Source organism: Phalacrocorax aristotelis, chromosome 7 (genome assembly GCF_949628215.1).
Source record: "Phalacrocorax aristotelis chromosome 7, bGulAri2.1, whole genome shotgun sequence".
In the NCBI taxonomy this organism is placed as follows: domain Eukaryota; kingdom Metazoa; phylum Chordata; class Aves; order Suliformes; family Phalacrocoracidae; genus Phalacrocorax; species Phalacrocorax aristotelis.
Window position 1 is genome coordinate 53,262,566 of NC_134282.1, and position 21,986 is coordinate 53,284,551.

General features: G+C 54.8%; 1 protein-coding gene across 1 annotated transcript in view; it reads left to right on the forward strand.

Annotated features, from left to right (window-relative positions):
- Positions 1-1,683: 1,683 nt before the first annotated feature.
- Positions 1,684-21,986, forward strand: part of SMAD6 (SMAD family member 6) — a 44,682-nt gene continuing 24,379 nt past the window's right edge. Inside the window, exons 1-3 of the mRNA XM_075100769.1 lie at positions 1,684-3,370; positions 5,793-5,849; positions 7,679-7,756. Of these exons, the coding sequence (XP_074956870.1) occupies positions 2,563-3,370; positions 5,793-5,849; positions 7,679-7,756 (943 nt within the window). The 5' untranslated portion in view covers positions 1,684-2,562. The remainder of the gene's footprint in view (positions 3,371-5,792; positions 5,850-7,678; positions 7,757-21,986) is intronic.

Below are 21,986 nucleotides of genomic sequence, written 5' to 3' on the forward strand. Positions count from 1 at the left end.
GGTTTTTCTTACATTCCATTTTTAACAAGGTAAACCAAGCATTTCCTAAAACCCACCCAAAAAGGGCAGGGGAAAAGGAGCTTCGCCCCTGGTCCCACAGGTCAGTAGGGGCAGAATTAACCCCAGAGTCAAAAGACCTCTCTACGCCCTGTGATTACGTTGGTGCCAACCTCAGCGGCACGCACGCACTGATGTTAAATGGAGCGTTTTGGAATCCCGTACGTTAAGCTGGCGCACGGAAATGAAGTTTGCCATAAAAAAATTGCACTAACTTAACCGAGTGCATTTAAATCCCGTTCTTGGGTGTGTTCGCGCGGGTTTGGGGAAACGCGGACATAAACCTGCGGCAAGAGCTACCCAAAGACGCCGAGAGAAAAACCGCGACCATTCGGGTTGCCTGGGATCTGTTGGTTGAAATACTTTTATCCTTTTGTTTTTGGGTTTGTTTTTGGTTTGTGTTTTTTTTTCTTTTTTTTCCGAGCTGGTCAACTGCTGGGAAATAAATTGCCGAGATTTATTTTTGCTCCTTGGGAAAGCTCCCGCGCTGATCCCGCAGGCGAGGCTCCTTTCCCCTCTGCTCTCGGCAGCAGGTTCCCACCGATCCACCCGAAGCCGCTGCCCACGGGCGAAGGCAAAAGCCCCCCTCCACCCCCGCCTGCCGGCGGTGCCGGGGCGGCGGAGCAGAGCCCCCGGCCCTCCGGGGGAGCGGGGCCGGCTGCGGGAGCCGCTTCTTCCCGCAGCGCGTCCCCGCCGCGGGCAGCGGCTCGTGTGCCCGTGGAATTTCCACGCGGGGGAATGGGGCCGCCGGAGCTCCCGCTGCGGGCTCAGCAAGGAGAACGGCTATTTTAGGGGGGTTGTTATTTTTTAATTTGGGGGTGGAAGTGGCGGGGGAGCGCGCTGCCATCCCCCCACGCCGCGCCCCAGCGGCACCCTCCCTCCCTCCGCCGGCGTTCCCACCCGGCCGCGTGGGGCGGGACGCGGCGCCGCTCCGCCCCCACGGGGCCGCCGCTCCTCACCACCCCCCCACCACCCTCCCGCCTCCCCCGCGGGGCCGCGGCCAGGGCACGCCGCCCCCCCGCCCGCCGGCAGCAGCTCCCCGCCGCCCTGGAGCCCCGCGGCGGCGGCGGCGGCGGGCGCAGGGACCCGGGGCGGCCCCGCGGAATGTCTTTCATTCACGGGCACGCCGCGCCGCGCCAGTGGGAGGGGGGAGAGGGGAGGGGGCGGTGCCGGCGCGCTGTCCGGACCAATAGGCGGCGGCGTATCCGCGCGTCACGCGGCGGCGGGCCAATGGGCGCGCTCCGGGCCTGAACTTTTGCCACGGCGGACAAGTTGATACATCGCGGGGGTGTGTCCCGCCGCGGCGGCTCCGGCGAAGGGGGAGCGGCGTTAACCCCTGCGCCGCCGCCGCCGCCCTGACCTACTTTCCCCCGGGGTGCGCCCCCCGCCTCGCCGCCCCTTTCCCGGTCCCCGCGGGGCAGGCCGCGCTGGAAGCGCGCGGGGGTTGGCGCGAGGCGGGTGGGAGCGGAGGGGGGGCATCCCCCACCCCCGGGTGGTGATGTTGGCGGTGGTGGTGGTGGGGAAGGCATCGGGGCGCGCGGCCCCTTTAAGAGCCCGGCAACCCGAGCCGGTGTTTGCGCAAGACCCGGTGCCGCGCGGAGCCGCCAAAGTGTCTAGACTGGCACATGATGGGCGGCAGCCAATCGCGCCGCCGCTCGCGAGGGGCCCCGCGTGCGCGCCCCAGCCACACACAAAAGCCCGGGGAGGGCGGGAGGGCGCGAGCCAGCGCGGAGGCGGCGGGAGCCGCGCGCAGGGACCCGCCGGCGGCGGGAGGGGACGGCGCTGCACCCCCGGCACCCCCTGGGATACGTACAACTCACGTGCTGACACCGGCCGCCGCTCTGGGTTCTGCTGCTGCGTTTTTACCTTTTCCATTTTTTTTTTTAATAATTTTTTTTTTTTTTTTACTATTTTTGGCGAAAAGGAAAAACCTCCGAGCGCGCCACTTCCCCGCCGGGCGGCACCTCCGCAGCGCACCCCCCCACTCCCCGCCCCGTTGTATGCGGGACCCGCCGCGGGGCGCAGCCGAGCGCTGCCCCGGGTTCCCCCCGGCCCCCTCTCGCCGCTCCCCGCCCGGCCGCGCTTTGGCAGCCGATGTAGGGCACGGCGCGGCGCGCCCCGAACCCCCCTCCCCACCCCGCCGCCACGGGAGCGGCCCCGCACCGCCGCGGGCGTCGGCGCAGCCCCCGCGGGCGCCGTCTTATGCTCCGCGCCGCGCTTCGCCTCCCCGCCGCCTTCCCCCCATGGTGCGGCCCCGCCGCGGTGCCGTCGGCGAGTGGCTGGGCAGGGCCGCGGGGAAGCAAAGCGCCGCGCCGGGTGCTCCGCGCAGCCTGCGAGGGCGGCGGGGCTGAGATGAGATAAAGCCGGCGGCGGAGCGAGGAGCCCCGCGGAGGAGGAGGAGGAGGAGGAGGGGCGGCGGCGGCGGCGGCGGCGGCGGCGGCGGCGGCGGCGGGGGGGGGTGGTAGCGGCGGAGAGCGACGCGACCCCCGGCCGCCCGCGTGTCGTATGTTCAGGTCCAAACGCTCAGGGCTGGTGCGGCGACTTTGGAGGAGCCGCGTCATTCCGGACAGGGACGGCGGAGATGGGAGCGCCAGGAGCGGCCAAGAACACGGAGCTACCGGTAGCTGCAAGATCTCGGAGAAAAACCCCTCGGCGGAGATGCGGGCGGTAGCGCGGAGCCTGCTGCGGGAGGCGGAGGAGCGGCGCGGCGGGGCGGCGGGCGAGGCGGCGCCCGGCGGGGACCCCATGGCGGAGCGGCGGGGGGCCCGGCTCCGCGCCCCGCCGCGGCGGGAGGGCGCCGAGGGGGCGAGCCCGCGGCGGGAGCGGGAGAGCGACGGCCGGACGGTGACCTGCTGCCTCTTCAAGGAGCGGGAGCCGGGCGGCCCCCCTCAGCCCAGCACCACGGCCGCCGTCGTGGTGGCCCCCCCCAGCCCCGACGGCGCGACCGACGGCGGCTCCCCGGAGCGGCGGGGCCGGGAGGCGCGGTCGCGGCTGCTGCTGCTGGAGCAGGAGCTGAAGGCCGTCACCTACTCGCTGCTGAAGCGGCTGAAGGAGCGCTCGCTGGACAGCCTGCTGGAGGCGGTGGAGTCCCGCGGGGGCATGCCCAGCGGCTGCGTGCTGGTGGCCCGCACCGAGCTGCGCCTGGGGGGCCAGGCGGCGCCCCCCCACCTGCTCCTGGGCAAACTCTTCCGCTGGCCCGACCTGCAGCACCCCGCCGAGCTGAAACCCCTCTGCGAGTGCCAGAGCTTCGGCGTCGCCGACGGACCCACCGTCTGCTGCAACCCCTACCACTTCAGCCGCCTCTGTGGGCCAGGTGAGGAGCTGGGGGTCGGGGGGGGGTCGGGTCGGGGTCCTTTCCCCCCTACCCCGATTTGGGACATCTGGCTCCTTCCATGCCTTACTTGAACCACCCCCCCCACCCCCCCAACCCCCCCCCCGTGGGCCCCGCGCAGCGCCGGGGATGCCCGCCCGGGATGCGGCTGGCCCGGGGGTCCCCCGAGCGGGCATCCCCCCCCCCCCCGTCCTCCGCAGCCGAGAGCGGTTCCCAGTTGTGCTTCGGAAGCCCTTCCCCCGCTCCCCGCGGAGGTCCCCCTGCTATTTAGGTGCAGAAGGAGCGATAATACGCAGTTCGTTTGCTGCTGGCGCCAGCCTGGCTCGCTGCTCATCGAAGCGGCCGCGGAGCCGGGCAATTACCGCCGCCGGCTTAAAGCCGCAGGGCCCCGCCGGGCGCGGGGGGCCGGGGCCGGGAGGGGGCTGCGGGGGATGCCCGGCCCGCGAGGGAACGCCGGACCCGCGTGGAAGGAAGCGTGGAGGGGGGAAGCCGGAGCTCGTGCATTTTTCGGGCTTTTCTAGTTTATATATTTTATTATTTTATTTTTTTTTATACGGCGGGCGGAGGGGTCCTGGAGGGCACCAGCCTCCTGCTGACGGTCCCTTTCTTGGCAGGAGCTTTGAATTTTTTATTTTATTTTGCAATCCGGGATCCTGCCTCGCTTTGCATCGCTTCTTTGAAAGAAACTTCTATGCTGGGCGTGCTTCCCCCGAAGATCGCTAGAGGCTGGGAGCAGCTTTTGTTTTTTTTTCCTTTGGTTTGGAGTCGCCGTGCGTTTGTAGGAGCCGTGCATTTATTTTAGAAACAGGCAAAGTTTCCCAGTTGCTTCCCTGCAGCGGCGGCTGTTTTCCCAGCGGCGTAGGGCTGCAAGCCCTGTGCAGGGAGTAGGAGAGAGCTGAGCTTTTATCAAGTGGCTCCTTATCATTTTGATAGTGGGTGACTGTGCCAGGGCTCCGCCCGGCGCTGGGGACGGTGGCAGCAGCCCGGGAAAGGCCTTGATGCCCTTTTCCCCACGCATTTGCACAGCTCCCTGCAGAGACCATCCCTGTTCGTGTTTGTCACCCGGTTTATTGTGGGGTGACGTAGCTGAGTGGTGTGAAAACGCTGGGGTGCTTTGAAGTCCCCTGAGGCAGCGGGTCTGGCTGTAGCGTGGGAGCAGCCGCTGTGCGTGGCGCAGGTCCGGCCGTTACATCCAGACTGGGACCTTGGCTCCATTTTTTGTTATTTTGAGACTCTTGAGCGCCCTGTGAGAAGAGCATCCTGCTGCCAGGCAGCTCGCTCGGTTGGGGGACGTGAGGAACCTTTCCATAGAAGCAATAAGTGACCACAGGCCATCCCAGAGCCGTCACACGGGCGTTGCTGAGGTTGTTCTCAATGAACTAACCCCGCAGTTGGCGGGCCGAGTGCCTTGCTTTCGGATCCACGTGGGAACTGAGGAGCGCACCCTTGTTCCGGTGGTCTGGCGTCGGTGTGATCCCACTGGGACGATTTCTTACTCGAGTCAGCGTGTGCTCAATGCCGGTGCTGTGATACAGCCCAGCCGGCTGTAGTTTTTAGCAGGTTATAATTCAAGAAACACATCACTGCCATAATTCAGAAGGGAAAAAAAAGCCCTCGAACCAGTGCATGCAGTTGGTGGAGGACCTTTGTCAGCCTCTCGCATGGTCTCGGCTCTTAAAATCAAGCCGGTTAGGTGGCCTGGTTCAGCAAAGCACTTCTAAGGACTTGCTTAACTTCAAGCGCGCGAGTGCTGCTGCGCTGCTGCTTAAAGCCAAGCACGTGCTCAGGAGCTTTGCTGAGCGGAGGTGAGGGCGAGCGGGGCGGGGCAGGCTTCATGGGATCACAGGAGGCCTCTGCTGCTGAGCCGCTCACGTGCCGAGGGGCTTCTTGGGATGCACCGAGGTTACTTCGGTGACTTGTTGGCCGAAGCCAGCCTGGCCCATGGTGTCGGGCTTCATGTGCCAAGAGGAGTGTCTTTTCGTCGCCTGACACCCTCTCTCAGTCCTCCTAACGTGGTCGGGGAGCTCTTGTTAAGTCTGTGTGCGTTTGAGCCATGGCTGCGGGGTTGTCTCCCAGTGCAGGCGATGAAAGCGTCATTCTTGGGGAGCAACGTAACGTTTTGTGTGTGTCAGGTTGGGGGTGCCCAGGCAGGGATGTGGGGGTGGGGCTGTAGGGGAGAAGCAGCGTTTTCAGTAGTAAAGGCCACCTTGAAAGGTCAAGGTGGAAGCCCCCTTCTTCAGAGGCTTGCAAGACTCTTGGTCTCGTGTTGCTTCCCAAGTGGGTTTGTTTCCATTGGGCCTTTATAACCTCGGAAGAGTCCCTACCCCGAAAGAGGAAGCACAAGGGTTTCGTTGATAAACCGAACACAGCACTAACAAAGTTGTTTTTTTTTTTTTTTTTCCAGAGTCTCCACCACCTCCCTACTCTCGGCTGTCTCCTAATGATGAGCAAAAGCCACTGGGTACGTGTTTTCTCTCTTTTGATCTCCCGGCAGCTCTTTCATGGTGCAGGCCTGGTGTTGGTTCTGAGACATCCCTACGCGGCACGTCGGGCAAAAGCCAACAAGTCGGGATTTTATGGCTGCTCATTATTTCTGAGCAAGCATCAGCTGACGGGCTTTAAGAAGTAAATGGATGTCAGTTTATCATACCAAATTACCGTGTAGACACATGCATATTTTCCAAAATAATATGAAGCGCTATCTTTAATGAAGGCGTAATGAAAGGTTACCAGACGCCATGTTTTGTCTGCGTGTGTAATCTGCGGGATGACGGAGCGGAGGGGGGAGTCGGAGCTCCTGGGTGCCATTTCCATAAAGCCTTGGCTGCGCAGCACCGTGGAGGAACCGGCTATTACCCTTCCTCTCTTTATTAAAATGAGACATACGCTCTTTGAAACTCAGCAGTCTATAATTTCTGAATGGCTTTTCACTTTTCCTGATGAATTGTAAAACCTTTTTAAAAAAACAAAAGCCCGAACCAGTGAAAGCAGCTTGGGTAGGTAGGCTGGGCATGAAGCGAAGGGTGCTGGAGAGCCTGGCACAGTGCAGCTTTGGAGCCTGGTCCTGCGTGGTGCACGTTGGCTTGGAGATGTTTCGGAATCGGCATCGCTGCATCCTGACCGTCCTTTCTCAGCGCCCGCTTCTTGCTTTCAAGTAAATGGGAAGCAAAGATGCTGGAGGGAAGGGAGGAACCCCACATCCCCCTTTGGTTTCTTGCTGGGATTGGTGCAGGAGCGTGGGATTCCTGCCTTCGTCCCGTAATCAGTGGCTCTGATTTACAGAGGGGGTAACGACCAAGGCGAGCTGCTTTCGCTCCCCATCGGGTCGGGACAGGGAGGTGGCGAGGGAGACAGGCGGGGTTTGCCAGGGCGATAGGAGCGGGGCAGCATGCCTGCCTGTCCCGCCCAGCCCCGAGGGAAGGCGGGAGCTGCCCCATGCCAAAGGTGAGTCCCTGCCCTGCCAGGCCTGGGAGCTGCCTGCGACGCAGCCGCTCCCGCAGCCGGTGCATGCACGCCTGTCGGAGGGACCGGCTCCTTCATCCCTGCAGCCGGTGTGGGACACGGGCAGTGACCGGAGCGTCCTGCAAAGCAAAATTTGCCGGTCATGGGTATTTTCATTTTTGGGTGGATTTCTTGGTTTTTTGTTAGTTATAGAGGGGAAAAAAAAGTTGTCCCTCCCTGCGCTCCCCCTTCCAAGTTAATTCCCTTTAGAAACTGCTTGTGCTGCAGGGAGAGGTGATAGTGACTTTATTAAAACAACAGCCAGGGATTGAAATTTGCTTCACTGGCTTGTTTGATTGGAAAAATAATAGTTAATCTGTGAGCAAACAGTTGAGCACTTAATTAGAGGGGTGTAAGCAAGAGAGAATAACAAAGACTCTTAACTTGTTAAAACAAAGTTTCCTTCGCTTCAGCAAAGAGGAAGGAAGGAAGGAAGCAAGAATAAACAGCTTCAAGAATTTTAATGGTGATAATTAACTATAGTAACTACGAATTGTTTAGAGGCTTAATGTAACTTTATCCAGTAAGCACCAAGTTCCTACTTGTTTGATCAACTTAACTGCAGTTATTTTTGTGGTCGAAGCAATTCAAAGTTTGCATTTGCGTGGTAGAGGTACAAAGTTAATCGCTGCTTTCTGGCCCGGTGGAGAGTTTCTCCTGGGGAGAGGTGGGCTGGTGACGGGAAGCGAAAGAGCCACGGGTGCTCACGTAGCGCTTGCAAATGCAGACGGACTAAAAATGCTTCTTTTTTTTTTCTTCTTCTTTTTTTTTTTCTTTCCCCCACCCCAGATCTGTCAGATTCCACGTTGTCTTACACTGAAACAGAGGCTACAAACTCGCCCAACGTCACGCCCGGAGACTTCTCAGGTTGGCAGATGTTTGCGCCTTCCCGCACGCGTGGTCTGCGCCAGGGAGCTCATGGCTGGGGTGGGACAGCAGCAGGAGACGGGGAGGTTGTGGTGCTGCTCTTGGTTTATGTTGTCAGTGTGAAAAGAAGGGTGGGGGTGGGAAAAGAGCAGCTGTTCGAGTTGATTGTTCCGAGCCGTCTGCGCTCTGCAGGTTGCTCTAAGATGCTGTTTGTCCGATGAGCACGCTGGGGCAAGGGGGACATCTGGGAGGTGGCCACGGGGCTGTGCGTGTCCCCCGTGGAAGCCACCTAGACCTCGCTTGAGCCCCGGGGTTGTGGGCTGGCGTGGGGCCCTCACCGTTTCCAAGGTGGGAGCAATGAGGCCGTTGCAAATGGTGCTGCTTTGTGGTGGTTCTTGCAGAGTCCACCCAGCTTGCGTTACCTCTTGGGTCCTGGCCCTACAGTGCAAGCCCGGCTTTCATGAGCAGAGCTCCCAGCTATGATGCCATTGAAGCTCCTGAAGTGTTGCTTAATTAGGTCTGGGGTTTTGCTCTGCCCCGCCCTTGCAACCTTTCATTCATTTAATGGCGGTCTGTAAGGCCTGGGGTGGTGTTACCTGCAAGCAGGTAGAGAGTTGGGGCTTTCGTCTGCTTGGCGTTGGGCTCTGGCTGGAGTGATCGTTTCACGTCCTTCCCCTCTGGTGTCCCATTCCAGCCCCTCTCCTGCATGGGAGGACAGGAGGGACCTGTCTGTAGGGCCAGGTTTAATTTCTATGTAAGAAATGACCTGGTTAATGGTCTGAGATCTAAGATGAAGATGGACAAACCTTCATCCCGGTGAAGCCTCATGTTCCTCTCGCAGAGGCTGGGGTGGGCTTTGAGGTGGGCACCTTGGTGCCGAGTTGCCGGATTGCTGAGCGCATGGACGGGCTTTGCTGCTCTCCCTGGGGGATGCTGTAGCTGAAAGCCGATGGTGGTGGAGGGGACCCTTGGGGTACTGCTCCATTAGATGCAGCTTTTCTCTTCCCGTTCTCCACCTGCAAGAGTTTACGGCTGGTTTGGTGAGACCCACGACTTCTTGGGATGTTTAAGCCCATCCCAACTCTGCAGCCCTCTAAAGAGCATGTAAACAGCACGGCACCGCAGTGTCATGGCATGGTGGCATGCTTCCCTCCAGGGATTTTCCCTTCTCCTTCTCCTTTAAGCTTCTCCTGCCGTGGTCGGTTTCGCCGAGGTGCTGCCGCGTGCCGAACCCGGCGTGCCGGCCCGCCTCGCTTTTGTTGTGCTGCCAAGTGTCCATAGCGGGGGAACAATTGATAGCCAGGGGTTGGATCGTTCAGGGTGGTGCTATAATAAATATGTGTTTGCAATGCCTAAGAAACAGTCCTTGGGCTGGATATGCGTCTGTAAAGCTCCCCATGCCCGTGGCTTTTATTGTAACTTGATAATTGCCATTAATTATAGCAGCCGAGTTTGAAAACCGGGGTTCCTGAGGATGTAATGGTTTAGCTTCTCTCACAGCTGAGTCCTTTATGGGACATCTGGTTGGATTTTCTGGAATAGAACAGAGATTTTAACTTTTACTTGAACAATATGATGATAACATGTGACTGAGATTGTACTGAAATCGGACACCTCCTCCCCCCCCGTGTAGTTTCCAATGGTGTAACTTTTAATAAGAGTCTGGGGCTGTGTGATTTATTTTTCCCCAGTGCTCATGATTGCTGAAAGAGGATAAGAGCTTCACTGAAGTTAACCCATACTTGTCATCACAGGGAAGTAAAAGGGGAAAAAAAAAAAAACACTTAGACTCTAGTCCATCTGCCATATTTCAGTTTGTTTATTCTCCATTTCAACTTATTTAATAGGTCTGCTTGAAGTGTAGGCCTGTGTAAATGATACACAAAGCACGTGGTCTTCCCTGCCTTTTCTTGTGTGTACCGAAGGAGCTCAACGTGCGTTTAACTCCTGTTCCAAAAATAAGTACGTTTTGGATCTAGTATCAAGCCACTACTATTTATTGCTTCGGCTTTGATCATCAAAAAGGCTTTTCCTACTAAAACCACAAAATTCAATTTGGGATAACAAAGGGAACCATTCTTCTTCTGCTGCTCGTTTACTTGATGAACGTCTAAACAGGAAGTTTTAGCATGAAGTCAAAAGATCATCTCTGTCAGGTATAAATTAAAAAAAAACAACAAAGAAAACCCAAAAAGCCCAAAACAAAGCCTCTTTTTGAAGTAGACCTTTTCATGGCTATAATACTGCTCTTTAAAATAGGAGAAAGTCTTCAATGAACTACCGTGCGTGCTATAAAATTTGGAGTAAGCGTCGATGCTAACTGGAAGCACAGGTTGTGGGTAGTTGCGCGGATGTGACCTCCTGTGTCACGAACTGGGTTGATGGATAATACCCCAGAGTCCTCTTCATCCGAGGTTCAAAGCATTTGGGTCATGGGATGAAGCTGTTTGTGCAAGGATCAATATCCAGCCACAGCATTTCCCTCGGATTGGGGATGCTCCTGATGTCTCAGTGAGGTGCAACGGCTGGGGAAGACTGGGGTTGGTGGGAAAAGGCACTTGGAGGTGTTTGATCCCCACGTTTCCATCTTCTGAGCTCAAGCAGCGTCACCTTCAGGCTTGTGGGGGTACGAAGAGGGGCTCTGTCTTTTCCTCATTAGATTTATTCCTGCAGCCATGTACGCCTGGGGAGCGGAGATGAAGAAAACGAGCTCTTTGGGGAGGTGCATTTTGAGCCCAGGTGGTGCCCCTGGTCGGGGTTGTGCCTGACGATCCCCGGGTGCTGGCAGAGCCTTGGCTGGTGTCGGCATCCCCACGGCTCCCCCGGCCACAGCTGGGGAAATACCAGGGAAAGGGCAAAATCCAGCAAGGCAGAAACAAAAGTTCAGCCCCGTGACTCATAATTCGTGGAACATTTGTAGTAGTTTTTTTTTCCCTTCCCCTCAGACTTGGCTCCTCTACCGCATGCCAAGAAGCTGCTGTACCCGTTAGACTTGCCAGGCTTGTAGAGGGCTGCGCTGCTGCTGCGGGAACTGGTTCAGTACGGTGGGGACGTGCTGGAGCAGACGTTGTGGGCCACGGGCCTTGGGATTCTCTGCCTTCCCCCAAATCCCACAGGGCTGTCTGTCCCTCATTCCCTGGGAAGGACCCACTCCTCAACACTCCCCTTGCACAGCATGCTGCGTCAGTCTGTCTTTTTGGCTAAAAAAAGCCCCATGAATTCCTACGAGTAGCAACCAGAATTCTTGTTAGTGGTGGCAATAAATTCTGGAGATCCTAAGGCCCGTGCAGGAGGGGAAGGGTTGAGCCAAGGTGGAAGGGCGAACGATGGTGTTGCTGCTTGGGAGCCTCCCGTAGGTCTCTGTGCTGACCATTGCTCGTGGCAGCTGCAGGTCTGGAGCAGCTTGTCCATCCTTTAGAGACTGCAGAAATGTTGGGGCATCAGTTTTCTTTGGGGTGATAATAAATAAGGATGAATAATGAGCTGTAGGAGCAGACAGGTGGTGATGGGTGCAGCTCACTGCTGCCTCGCAGCAAAGTCCCCGGCCGCTGTAGAGAGGTCCCGTGCCAGCCAGGTGTCTCTATTGAAGATACCGAACAAGTGCCAAGATCTTATGGTAGCTGGTTTTCCTCAAAATGAGCCACTCATCAGTAGAGCCTGGCTCGTGTGTCCCTACATGCCTGCTCCTTACTCAGGAGTCAAACCAGTGTTTGTGCGGAAAGTCTCATTGTTCGTATGGAAATGCCCTTGTGAACCGATGTTGCCCTCAAGGCTGAGCCCTGTGTGTGGCAGGGGTTTCCGGAGGGAAAGGGCTCCTTGCTGAGCATGGGTGTCTGGTCCAACCCGCCTCCCTCTAGCTCTGCAGCGCGCCAGAGGACCACGTGCTGCACCTGCTCCTGCCACGGACCGGCCGAGCCGGTGCCCGGAGTTAGGGGATGCTCGGCACTGGGCGGATTCAGCTGGAGAGATGAGAGCGGCTTGGTGCTCGGTGATGCACCTGCACAGAGAGAAGGGGAAAAATAAGTGCTGTCAGGGGAGAGGTGAGAGCTGGGAGAAGGGCAGGAGGCGAGCGGGGACAGCAGCGGCTGCTGAGAGGGGTTGCACCAGCAGCAAGAAGCCAGGGATGACGCTGCTTTAGATTTTTCCAAAATTACTAATTTTTTTTTAAATTTAGACTTTGAAATCACTTCACTTCCCATGTGCTAAAACTCTTCAAGAATTTCAGCTCTGGTGAACCCATTTGTAGCTGGGAATGCGCATCAGAAGGAAGTTGTGAGCTGGTGGTTTGTTGGAGGAGTGATTCCTCTCTGTGCTGCGGGGAGGTCGGGACCCGTACCCGAAAGTGGAAGCGCTCGTGTGAGTCTGCTCCGAGCAGCTCTGCCGAAGCTTAGAAGATGACAGGCTCCATGTACAGTGAGATCTGCCCAGTGACTTCGTGTTATCCCCTCCGGAGTTGGTGGAGGATAAATGTGAATTAACAGAGGAGAAACAAAGCGAGACTAAATGGGCTGGTGCTTATTTAAATTGTTTTTGGGTTTTTTTTTTGTCCAAGGCCTGGGAAGGCGGAGAAGTTGCTTGCAGGGCTGTGGTGGGACTGGGGATGTTGGATTTGGGGAGCTGGGTCCCAGTACCCCCACAGGGAGGAGGAAGGCAGAGTGTGCCCATCCGTCCCGGCTGATGACTCAGCCCTGCTGAAGCAATGCCACAGCTCTAAAGCGAGAGCCGGAGGGTTTTTTCTGCTTCCAGCAATATTTAGGATTAACTTAAGGAAGCATATTTTAAAACCCACTGAATGGAGAAAGTGAACGTCTCTCTTCCTCTCCCCCCAGAAATAACAGACTGCGAGGATTTGTGCTAACAAGGAAATTTATGAAGATCCTGTGTGTTAGGAGTAGGAAAAAAAAAGAGCCTATAAATATGTAAGGCGGATATGTGCGGAAACTGGGCAAATACCGCCCTTTCCAGTTTGAGGTAGAGACTGTGAAATTACCTGTTAATAGAAGAAAATTTTTCATCGATAGGGTGGCAATTTCTTCTGGGGGCGAAATGTTGGTTTTGCAACTCCTTGATGATCGCGTGTCTCAGTGCCAGGCTCCCACTGCAGCCCTGGGTGCAGGTGCCGGCTCGGGGCGGCAGCGCCGTGGGCTGGGGGCTGCAGGATGGGTCTGACCCAGCAGCACCGTGGAGCCTTTTTGTCCTCTCTTCCCCCCGTCCTGTTGCAGAAACCTAAATCCATTTAAGAAAAAAAAAAAAGTGGCAGAGCATATCTGTGTATCCAGTTTAATCACAGACAGATGTTTATTTGGGCCAGTAATGGTTTTGGTTTCCTTTTTCTTTCATATTTAACTTTAAGTTCGCTGGCGTGTCTTACCCTGCGCAGTCTATAACAATCAGGGTTTGGCTAAAAACTTTTCTTGTCGGAGGAGTGAGCCTGTTGCCAAGAGCTACTTCTTTGATGCAAAAAAATACATCCTGGAGGTGCTTTGTCAGATGTTTTTATATTAAACATTTTTTTTCTCCATAGTTTTAGTTTGCCAACGGGAAATAAAGTGCATCTATTTTCCAGTGTGCTTCAGAGAGGAATTCTTTGCTTGGTGTGAAGGTTTTTCCCACGTGGCTGTGGATGGTCGTGAATGTTGGAATCTCCATTGGAGAGCGTGACCGCGCAGCATCGTCCTTCCCGATGGTTGGGAGAACTTCAGAACAACAACCTGCCTTTGCTTTGGGGTCATTCGTGTGCAGCTTCTGGCCCTGCCTGGGGTTCACATCGAAGGCGACTTTGCAAACTACAGGGTGAATCATGGAATTAATCCCTGAAAGGGAAGGTGGGGAAGCTCTTGGAGACGGCATCCGGGGCTTTCAGTGCCTGCCCCTTTCAGGGAGATGCAGGTGTGCTGTTTTATTCTACAACAAGTATTTCTCTTGGTTGATGGTAAATCCTCCGGAGCCTGTAGATTTACAGGAGGGCTGTGGGGTTTTTTGCATTACGTCTGTGCTTGCCATGGTGGGTGGCTCAGGTGGCAGCTCCTGGAGTTCAAACACTTTTTTGTCTTTGGAGCAGGAGGGGAAGGGAAGCAATCATTGATTCTGTAGCTGGGTGGGCTCCTCGTTGTGTCGAAAGCCTGTTGATGGCCGTACATCATCCATGAGCAACGTAACCCAGCAGAGAGTATTCCACTTGGGTTGTTGTTGTGCAGCTGAAGACATTGCCCAGAGCGTTAGGACTGAGCAAATACACCCGTATCTACCAATTGAAGAAAGAGCACCTTAGATCAAGGCTGGGGAAGATATTCCTGCATGCGGTTGTTTCTCCATTAAAACCCCGCAGAGCAACTTGTGTTGGGCCACCAAACCCAGAGCTTGCAGATGACCACACTTCTGTGACGATACTCCTTCATGTTGCCACCTGTACCCAACATCCCACCTGGAGAAGCAGGAGAGGTGCTGGTGACCCCTTCTGTGCAGAGCCAGGGCCTCCAGAAGGAGGATGAAATTTCGGCAGTGGCTCTGCAGCTGTAGAAGGGTTTCTAAGGCAAGCGACACCTGTTGATAAAAAATATCCTACAAGTTATGAGCTCGCAATGCAAGCCTTTTGGTCTCAGAATTAATTCGGAGCTGTGCCAGGTTAATAACGTGGGGAAGGGAAATTAATTTCATGAAAGGTGAGGGACCACTGGGGAATTTGCTGGAGATTGGAAAAGGGATGGTTCATGCTCAGGGTCTCCCGAGGAGGGAAATAAAGATTCTTCTGAGGCTTTGCATCCCATGCAGCAAGAGAGCATCTTCAACAGCCTACAAAAAGTACTGTTTTCCAGGAGGGAAGGTGTCTTCTGGACTTGGAGATGGAGAAACGTCCCTTCGTTACTAGCCGTACAAATGCTTTGCAAGAGCAACACCCTTCTCCAGCGCGTTGATGGTGCCGAGTGGGGAGGACTGGAGGGAGCTCCCACGGCATCCTGCGCTCAGCTGGGGCTGCCGTGTCCCAAGGACCTGCGTGCCCCGAGGAGCATCTTTAGTTGAGACAGCTCCGGTGACGTTCTTCATCTGAACTGATGAAACAGTGGTAGACTCCCTTCTTCCCATGTGCTCTTCCCTGCAAGGAGCCAGCGAGTCAGTGATTTTCCCAGGGTAGCTGGGGCGGCTGTAGCAGAGCTGTGAACCGAGCTGAAACCTCCCCCCTTGCTATTTGTTGCTTGCATCGCTTCACGTGCAAGAACATCTTTCCTCTTCCATTATTACGATGACTGATACTGCTTTAACCCTCCAACACAGACAGCACTGTGAAAAATGTGGACAACCAGTCCCTAGTCCAGAAGAAGGAGGAGAAAACAGGGAAAGTGGCTGCCAGAGCCTTAGGATCACTTGTCTGGCATAACACAGACTGCCTGTGCACAAGCGTGGAAGAAGGTTGGTCGTATCAATATTTGGCCCCGTGCTTAATGCAGGGGTTAAAGCTGCTTTGCAGACGGTACCTCTGCCTATGTGTGTGTGCGCACAGCTCCCCGGCTCTTGCCGTGATGGAGCCAGGCAGGATGATGCCCTGAAATGCATGTACCACGGGCAGAATTTGGGGAGCACCATAGCGCTGTAGGCAATACACTGAATTTCTCTGCGTTCCTGCAGAGGAGAGAGAGTTGCCCTTTCTCTTCCTCCCTTAGCTGGAATGGGGATGGCCTTTTGCAGCTAACCCAGGATGTTTTCAGCCTAAAAGTTCTTCGAGTAAGTACAGCACCCAGATAAAACATGTTTTTGTCTGTGGTTCATTGAGTAGTTATGGTGTTTGGCCTTGAATCACAGAATAATCACATCCCTCACTTCTCCAAGCACCTAAGCATCACACTTAAAAAAAGAAACATCAGGAAGTAAGCAAGTTACTTAGAAGTGAATTAGTTTAATCTTTGTAGCCAAAACATTACATTCTTGCACCCTATTAGGAGCTGGGTATGGCTTTCCAGGTAGTAAAAGTGCTTTTGATGTAACTCCGGTTGTGTCTTTTAAACAGTGCATATCTGATGGTACGTCTTTGTTTGAACTTTACTTTTTCTCTGTGCCCGTGTTTTGCTTTTTAAATGGATTTGCTGAATACTGGACATAGTGTATTTATGACCTTTGAAAATGGTGAATGTTTTGAAGGAGGAATTTTGGCTTCTTATAGGGACCTGTAGAGAGAGGCTTGTATTCACAGTTACAGTAATAGGTTTTTTTGTGGCACTTTGATGAGTGAGAGGTGTTTATAGGCTTGATTCATAACTGAGTTACTAAGGTTTTCCACGGAAATAACTTATTAAATCTGTGGCGCTCACCGAAACGATTGAAGTCTGTAGATTTGCTATTCATCAAAGGCACCTCCTTTCCCGGACTCCAATACCTAACTCAGCATTTTACCTCTGGAGGATGCTCAGACCCGAAAGGGCTGTGTGGTGTGGGAGCTCGAGACGTGTTTTAGTAAGAAATAAAAAAAAAAAAAACCCCAAACCCTAAGGCAAACTGGAAAGGAGGGGGAAGCTAAAAAAAACCCAACCCTTCAGGAAAAACATCCCCCGTCGTTCGGAGCTGCTGATGGTTAAACCTGGTTTTCTGGAACACTGCTTATTTGTGTGGATTTTACTTTGCTGCTCGACAGCTGAAAAGTACATCCCTTTACTGCTGCTGGCCAGGCTGCTGCAGGCTTTGAAGTGCCTCGAGCCCCTGGAACCGCAGGTTCAATTTACTGGCAAAGGAGACTCGGCTCTTTGTCCTTCCAAAGTGCTTGGGATCGGAGGGGATTAGGCACACGGGTGCTGTGATTCCCAGCCCCGCCGAGCGCTGCCGTGTGTCCTGCCGTGCCGTGGGCTCGGGGACGGAGGCGAGGAGCGTGCTCCCTCCCTGGCCCGCGCAGGGATCGAGGTGTTTAGTGGCAGTCAAGGATGAGGAGGGACGTTGGCTCATTGAGGTCCCACCTTGCTCCCAGGGTACCATGTTTGGATGGTGCTTGTCCCAGCAGCAAGCTGCACTCACTCTCCCTCCTGTTTTATGCCTTTCCCTTGGTTGATTCCCGCAGAAAGTGGGTGTTCAGCCTGGAAAAAAGCATTGCTATGGGGACTCAGTGCTTGGAGAGGGGAGGTTGATGAGAAGTTGTGCGGTGCGCTGCCAGCGCTGGGGTCTGTGCTTCGGATGCTGAGAACTGTTGAATTCCTGTTTGGGGTTTTTTTTTCATAAGAACAAAAACATTTTGCATGGAAGTGCCTGTCTTGGCTGACCTCTTCCAGAGTTGCTAAACACTGACTTGTAATGGCCTTTGCAGCTCCTGGGGCTGGAACAGGGATTTAAATGGTCTCCAGCGTTGAAGCGCTGGAGCGCGTTGCTGCCCCACCGCCTCCTTCCCGGAGCTGCTTTTCCTTTGGTGAGAAGCTGAGCATCGTTTTGGTTCGTCGTCCTGGGGTTTGGTTATGGGAAAACACCAGCAGCGTCATAGGATATAGATGTGATTATACCTAAAGCCCTGTTCCTGCTCAAGCATCTCCTTCATCTGCCTTTTTTCAGCCATTTCAAGGCAAACCGCTCGTGCTGGTGATGGCTTTGCTTCCCCAGCGGTGCCATGTGGTTGTTCCAACGCTGCCGGTGCACGGGGCACTGGGGTTGAGCCCGTACCAGAGGTTCAGGGTTGTGTCTCATGTTGGGTGGCAGCACGGGGATGCTGAGCTGCATCCATCCAGCATCGTGGCTGTGGTGTGTGCTGCTGCCTTCTAATGCTGTCTCGCAGTGGCGATGGTGGGGAGCTCTACTGCATCGTGCCCCCGCGCCAGGATGCAGCCGGCTGCTCTCAGGTGCCCCTGCAGAGCAGCAGCGCCCCGTCACAGCCAGGCCAGCCCAGCCAGTCACCCTAAAATACTGTGGTGCAGAGTCTGGCTGTGATCTGCACTCCTTGTTTAGCTGGTGGTAAACAAACTTTTTTTTAAAAAAAAAAAATGCCTAAGAATTAGCTCTGATGACCAGACCTAAATTCCTTCCTGCAATAAAACCTGCTCCTACCTCTCCATGGGGATGCAAACTTTGGCTGAGAACAGATGGGCTGCGATGCTTCTCTGTGCACTCGGCATTTTGCGTTTCAGGTTATAAAAGTGCATGAACGAAACCTGCCAAAAAGTCAAATTCCCAGCAGTGCAAGAGAGAGGGGTCAGTAGAAAATTTGTATTTTTCTTCGCAGCAGTTTTCTGTTCCTGGGGGAGCAGGGGGCCTTTTCTGATGGTACAAGGGCCCCTTGCAGCGGAGCCTGCATGGTCCTCCCTGTAGCACTCCTGCTCCAAGCGCGGTTCCCAGAGCAAGCCCTGGACCAAAGCCCTCCTTCCCTCCCCGACTGGCGATTCATGCGAGTGCCCTCGTGTCACATTTGCTCTCCCAGCTGGACAGGGGTGCTCAGCTGGACCCACTACAGCTTGGCCGTCTCCCTGCCTGGGCTTTGAAGAGCTGTCCTGTTTGCTGCCCTCCCCTTCTTCCGCCAGCGTTCAGGTTTTATGTGTTTGGAGATGTTCCTCCTCCCCAGTGCTCTTTAGCGGCTGAGGAGGATAGGGCTGCCCTTTCCTCGCGTTGGCTGTCTTTTAGAGGCTGGAGGAGGAGCTGGAGGCTTCATCCTGCTGCAGGGGCATCTCTCGATGCAAGGAGGACTCTGCTGGGGGTACCTGAGCAGGATTTCTTGCAGCAGTAGCACTGTGGAAGGGTTTCAGACACAACTGCATCGGTTTTATCTACATGTTCCATTAGCAGGAGTAAAATGTGCCAGCAGAAAGGCTATTTTTCAGCTCTTTCCATTTATTAAGGTCTCATTTGCTAAGATTTTTCCATTTGAGGAGCCAAAGAATGTTAAAGACTTAAAAAAATGCCAGCTGCTTTATGCTTTCACACATAGTGATGCAAACCACTGTTGTCTATTTATTAAAGAAAAGAATTGACTGAAGAATTTGCAAAAAAGCCCTGTAGATACCTGCACGGAGGTGTAGCGCTTGAGTGTCTGGTTGGTGGGTGATGATAACGCTGAGTTGCCTTTAGATTTATTCCACCTATCTCTGGAGGGATGGATGTGCTGTTCAGAGCGCATTGCTTTTCTTTCCTTTATTTCCTTTTTTTTTTTTCTTTTTTTTCCCTCCTGGCTGTTATAAAGCACGGCCTATTCTGAGGGCGAGCCCCTGGCGCTGTGCTCAGACAACGGTCTGTTTGTGAGATCCCGCGCCGGCAAAATGCAAGTTTGTCCACTTGGAAGAATGAGGCGGTTGATTCGTCTCCCCCGGCGGAAGGGCTGTGGGATCTCGGAGCATCCCTGCCTGCCCTGTCCTACACTGGTGGCAGGGAAGGCAAACACAGACGGTGGTGCCTGGGAACTCCCCTGGCTCTGCTTTCCCTCACTGCTGAATAAATGACGTTGGCGTCGCTGGTCCCCAGCGATACCTTTGGGAGCACTGCTGCATCTTCCCCTGAGCCCTGCAGCACACACAGTCATTGTGCCCTGACCTCTTCCTATGGCTTTTATATTTGTTGCTCTTTGAGCCCTAAAGTGAGCTGATGTGTGCAAATGAGCTATATGTATTTGGTTTTTCCCCCATTTTTCTGAAGGTGCAGAGAAGCCATGGCATAATCCGTCTTTTTGCAAAAGGGAGCTGTGGAATTACACTGACTCGCCCCTTGCTTTGTGCTCATGGCTGCAGGTTTCTTTAGGGTCCAACACTTGGAAAAGGGAGACAAATGTGCAGGGAAAGGTCTTTACACGAATTAAGTCTGAGCAAAGAGCAAAGCATGTGGGGAGCGCAGTACTAAAGTGTTAAAGATGCTTTGAAATATCACACAGACATAAACGATGCCGGGGGAGGCGACACTCTGTGGGCTCGTTCCCGTAGCATCCTCCTCTTGGGCTTGACTTGGCTGATGGTGCTCTCAGCTTGTGTCCAGGGGCCCATCTGGGCGCTAAGTGCGTGTGTGTTGCTTTGTACGGTCTGTCTGTTGGAGTTTTTGATGGAATAAAACTCGTGTCGCCCTTGCGGTGTTTGCGGGGTGTATCGCTTCGGCTGTCCCTGCCCACGGAGCTCTCATCCATGCAGGCGTTGAGATCAGCAAGCAAAGCTGTGCCGACTCTTGCAGCTAATAGCCATGGGTACCTATAAAAAGCTCAGGCACCAAGATTAGATCTTGCTGGTTTTGTCTAGTGCAACAACTTGGTGCATCCAGCTGTGGAGAGAGGGAGCAGATGTGAGAACAGGGAGTTTAATGCCTCGGACCCAAACCGTCCCTATAAAATGTGTGTCTGCAGCTGCCATTGAAGACTTGAGCTGTTTCTGCCACGGGGCTGAAAATGGTAAAACTGAATCCATGAGGTTTTGATTTTGGCCTACTGAAAACTAGAGACCTCTTTCTAATAAGATTTTATGAAGCCCTGAAAACAAGATGCTGTCATTTCGAGGGGGATGTAGATGCCTGTGCCAGGGTGCAGGAGCAGGTCTTCGTGGGGAGGCCAGGGCTTGTTTTTCCCCAAGTGTCTCAGGAATTGCTTTCTGAGATCTGCAAAAAATCCAACCGAACAAAAAAAAACCAACAAAACTTTATGAATCAACCGGGAAGCCAGTAAAAATTAGTAGTAACAAGCTCATTTCAATAGAAACGGGTTTGCTGCTCTGCCGGCTGCCAACCATTTATGAGACTGGCTGGGTGCCGGCGAGCAGGGTCCAGCACGCTGCATCCTTCCACCCTCCTGCTGCTGGAAATAATTTGTGACTTAAAAAAAATAAATAACACTATTGTGGAGCTTGTTTTATGGTTGGGGCCTGAGCTGGGCAAGGGTGACAGCTCCAGCTAGCTTCAGAGTTTGCAAAACCTGGTTGGGGGCTTCCTCCTCCATCTCAGGTGGGTTTCTGCTGGGTTTCCACAGTGCAGGTGAGGACACTGGGTGAGTGTTGCATCCACGGCACATTCAGTCCGCTCACCGGATCCAGTGTGAGGGGAAGAGCTGGGTCGGAGTGATGCAGGTGTGTTGCGGGGAGCGTTGGATGCTGTTAGGTGCCACGTGTTGAGTAGCTCAACAGCACTTGGTAAAAGCCTTCCCAGGAGCTTTGACATTGATGCTCATGTCACGTTTTCTGCCCTTTTTGTTCAGTTTTCCTGCGGGACGTCTAGGGAAGCGCCGTGTGCAAGGAGGTGAGCGGGTCCTTCAGTCTGAATTATAGCTATAACTACTCGCTCGTTGACCTGTTGCGGTCTATAACCATCAATGGTGATTGATTAACGTGGTATGAATGAGCCCATCCGATCCCTGTGGTGGGACGGCCGTTGTGCATCGCTATCTGCCGGCGTGGAGCCTCTGGGGAGGTGGCATTACCTACAGCCTATGTGAGTGGTTTGGGCAGCCCCTGAGGGGACCAAGCCACAGGGCTGCTCCCGTTCTGGGTCCCCAGCACAGGATGGGACCGGTCTGGCTCTTACTCCATCACTCGGTCCCTGTCCTAGTTTAGCCAGAGCCGTCAGCGTTCCTGCCATGTGAGCCCTTGACCTCACAGGATGGGGTGATCCTGGGATGAGGGGTGGGCGAGAGGAGACTCCCCAGCTATTTCATGTCCCTCAAAGAGCTGGTAATATGCCTTGTGCTTTGCTTTCCAAGCCCATGTCTCTGATAGGGCCATCCCAGCCTTACCAAAACCCACAGTTGTTTCCCAGTGAGCCAGGTGGTGGCTTGTTTGGAGGACCAGACCCCAGAACAAGCCTTTTCCTGATTTGGCCCATCTTTAAATATCACGGGAGGTTCCCAGTGTAGGAATCCATCCGACTTTCCCGTTTGCGCTGGGCTTTCTTTCAACGCTTGCACAGAGCGATGGTCTGTGCTGGAAGCTGGTGTCCGTGCCGCCCATCGGCAACGCCTCTGTCCGTCCCCGGCAGACGCGCAGGCATCCATCTGAAGCCATGCGAAGCGCTGGGGACCAAGCGTTGGGGACGGCCGTTGGTCCGCAGGTGGCTGTGTCATACGACAGCTGCCCCGTCCCGTCGGGGTAAGCGCGGAGGGGGGCGGCCGTTTGCACCCCGTTGGCAGCGCATCGCATCTGTCTTCTCTTAGCCAAGCTGATTTATACCTTGGCCTAGAAAGATTTACGGCTGTCTCCTGGAAAAAAGGGAGTGAAGCGGTTTCTGGGATGCTGCGGGACGCTCTGCTAAAGCCACTTGCGTGTGACTGGAGGCTTCCACCCCAGAGGAGAGCAAGGAAATTCCTTTGCGAGTA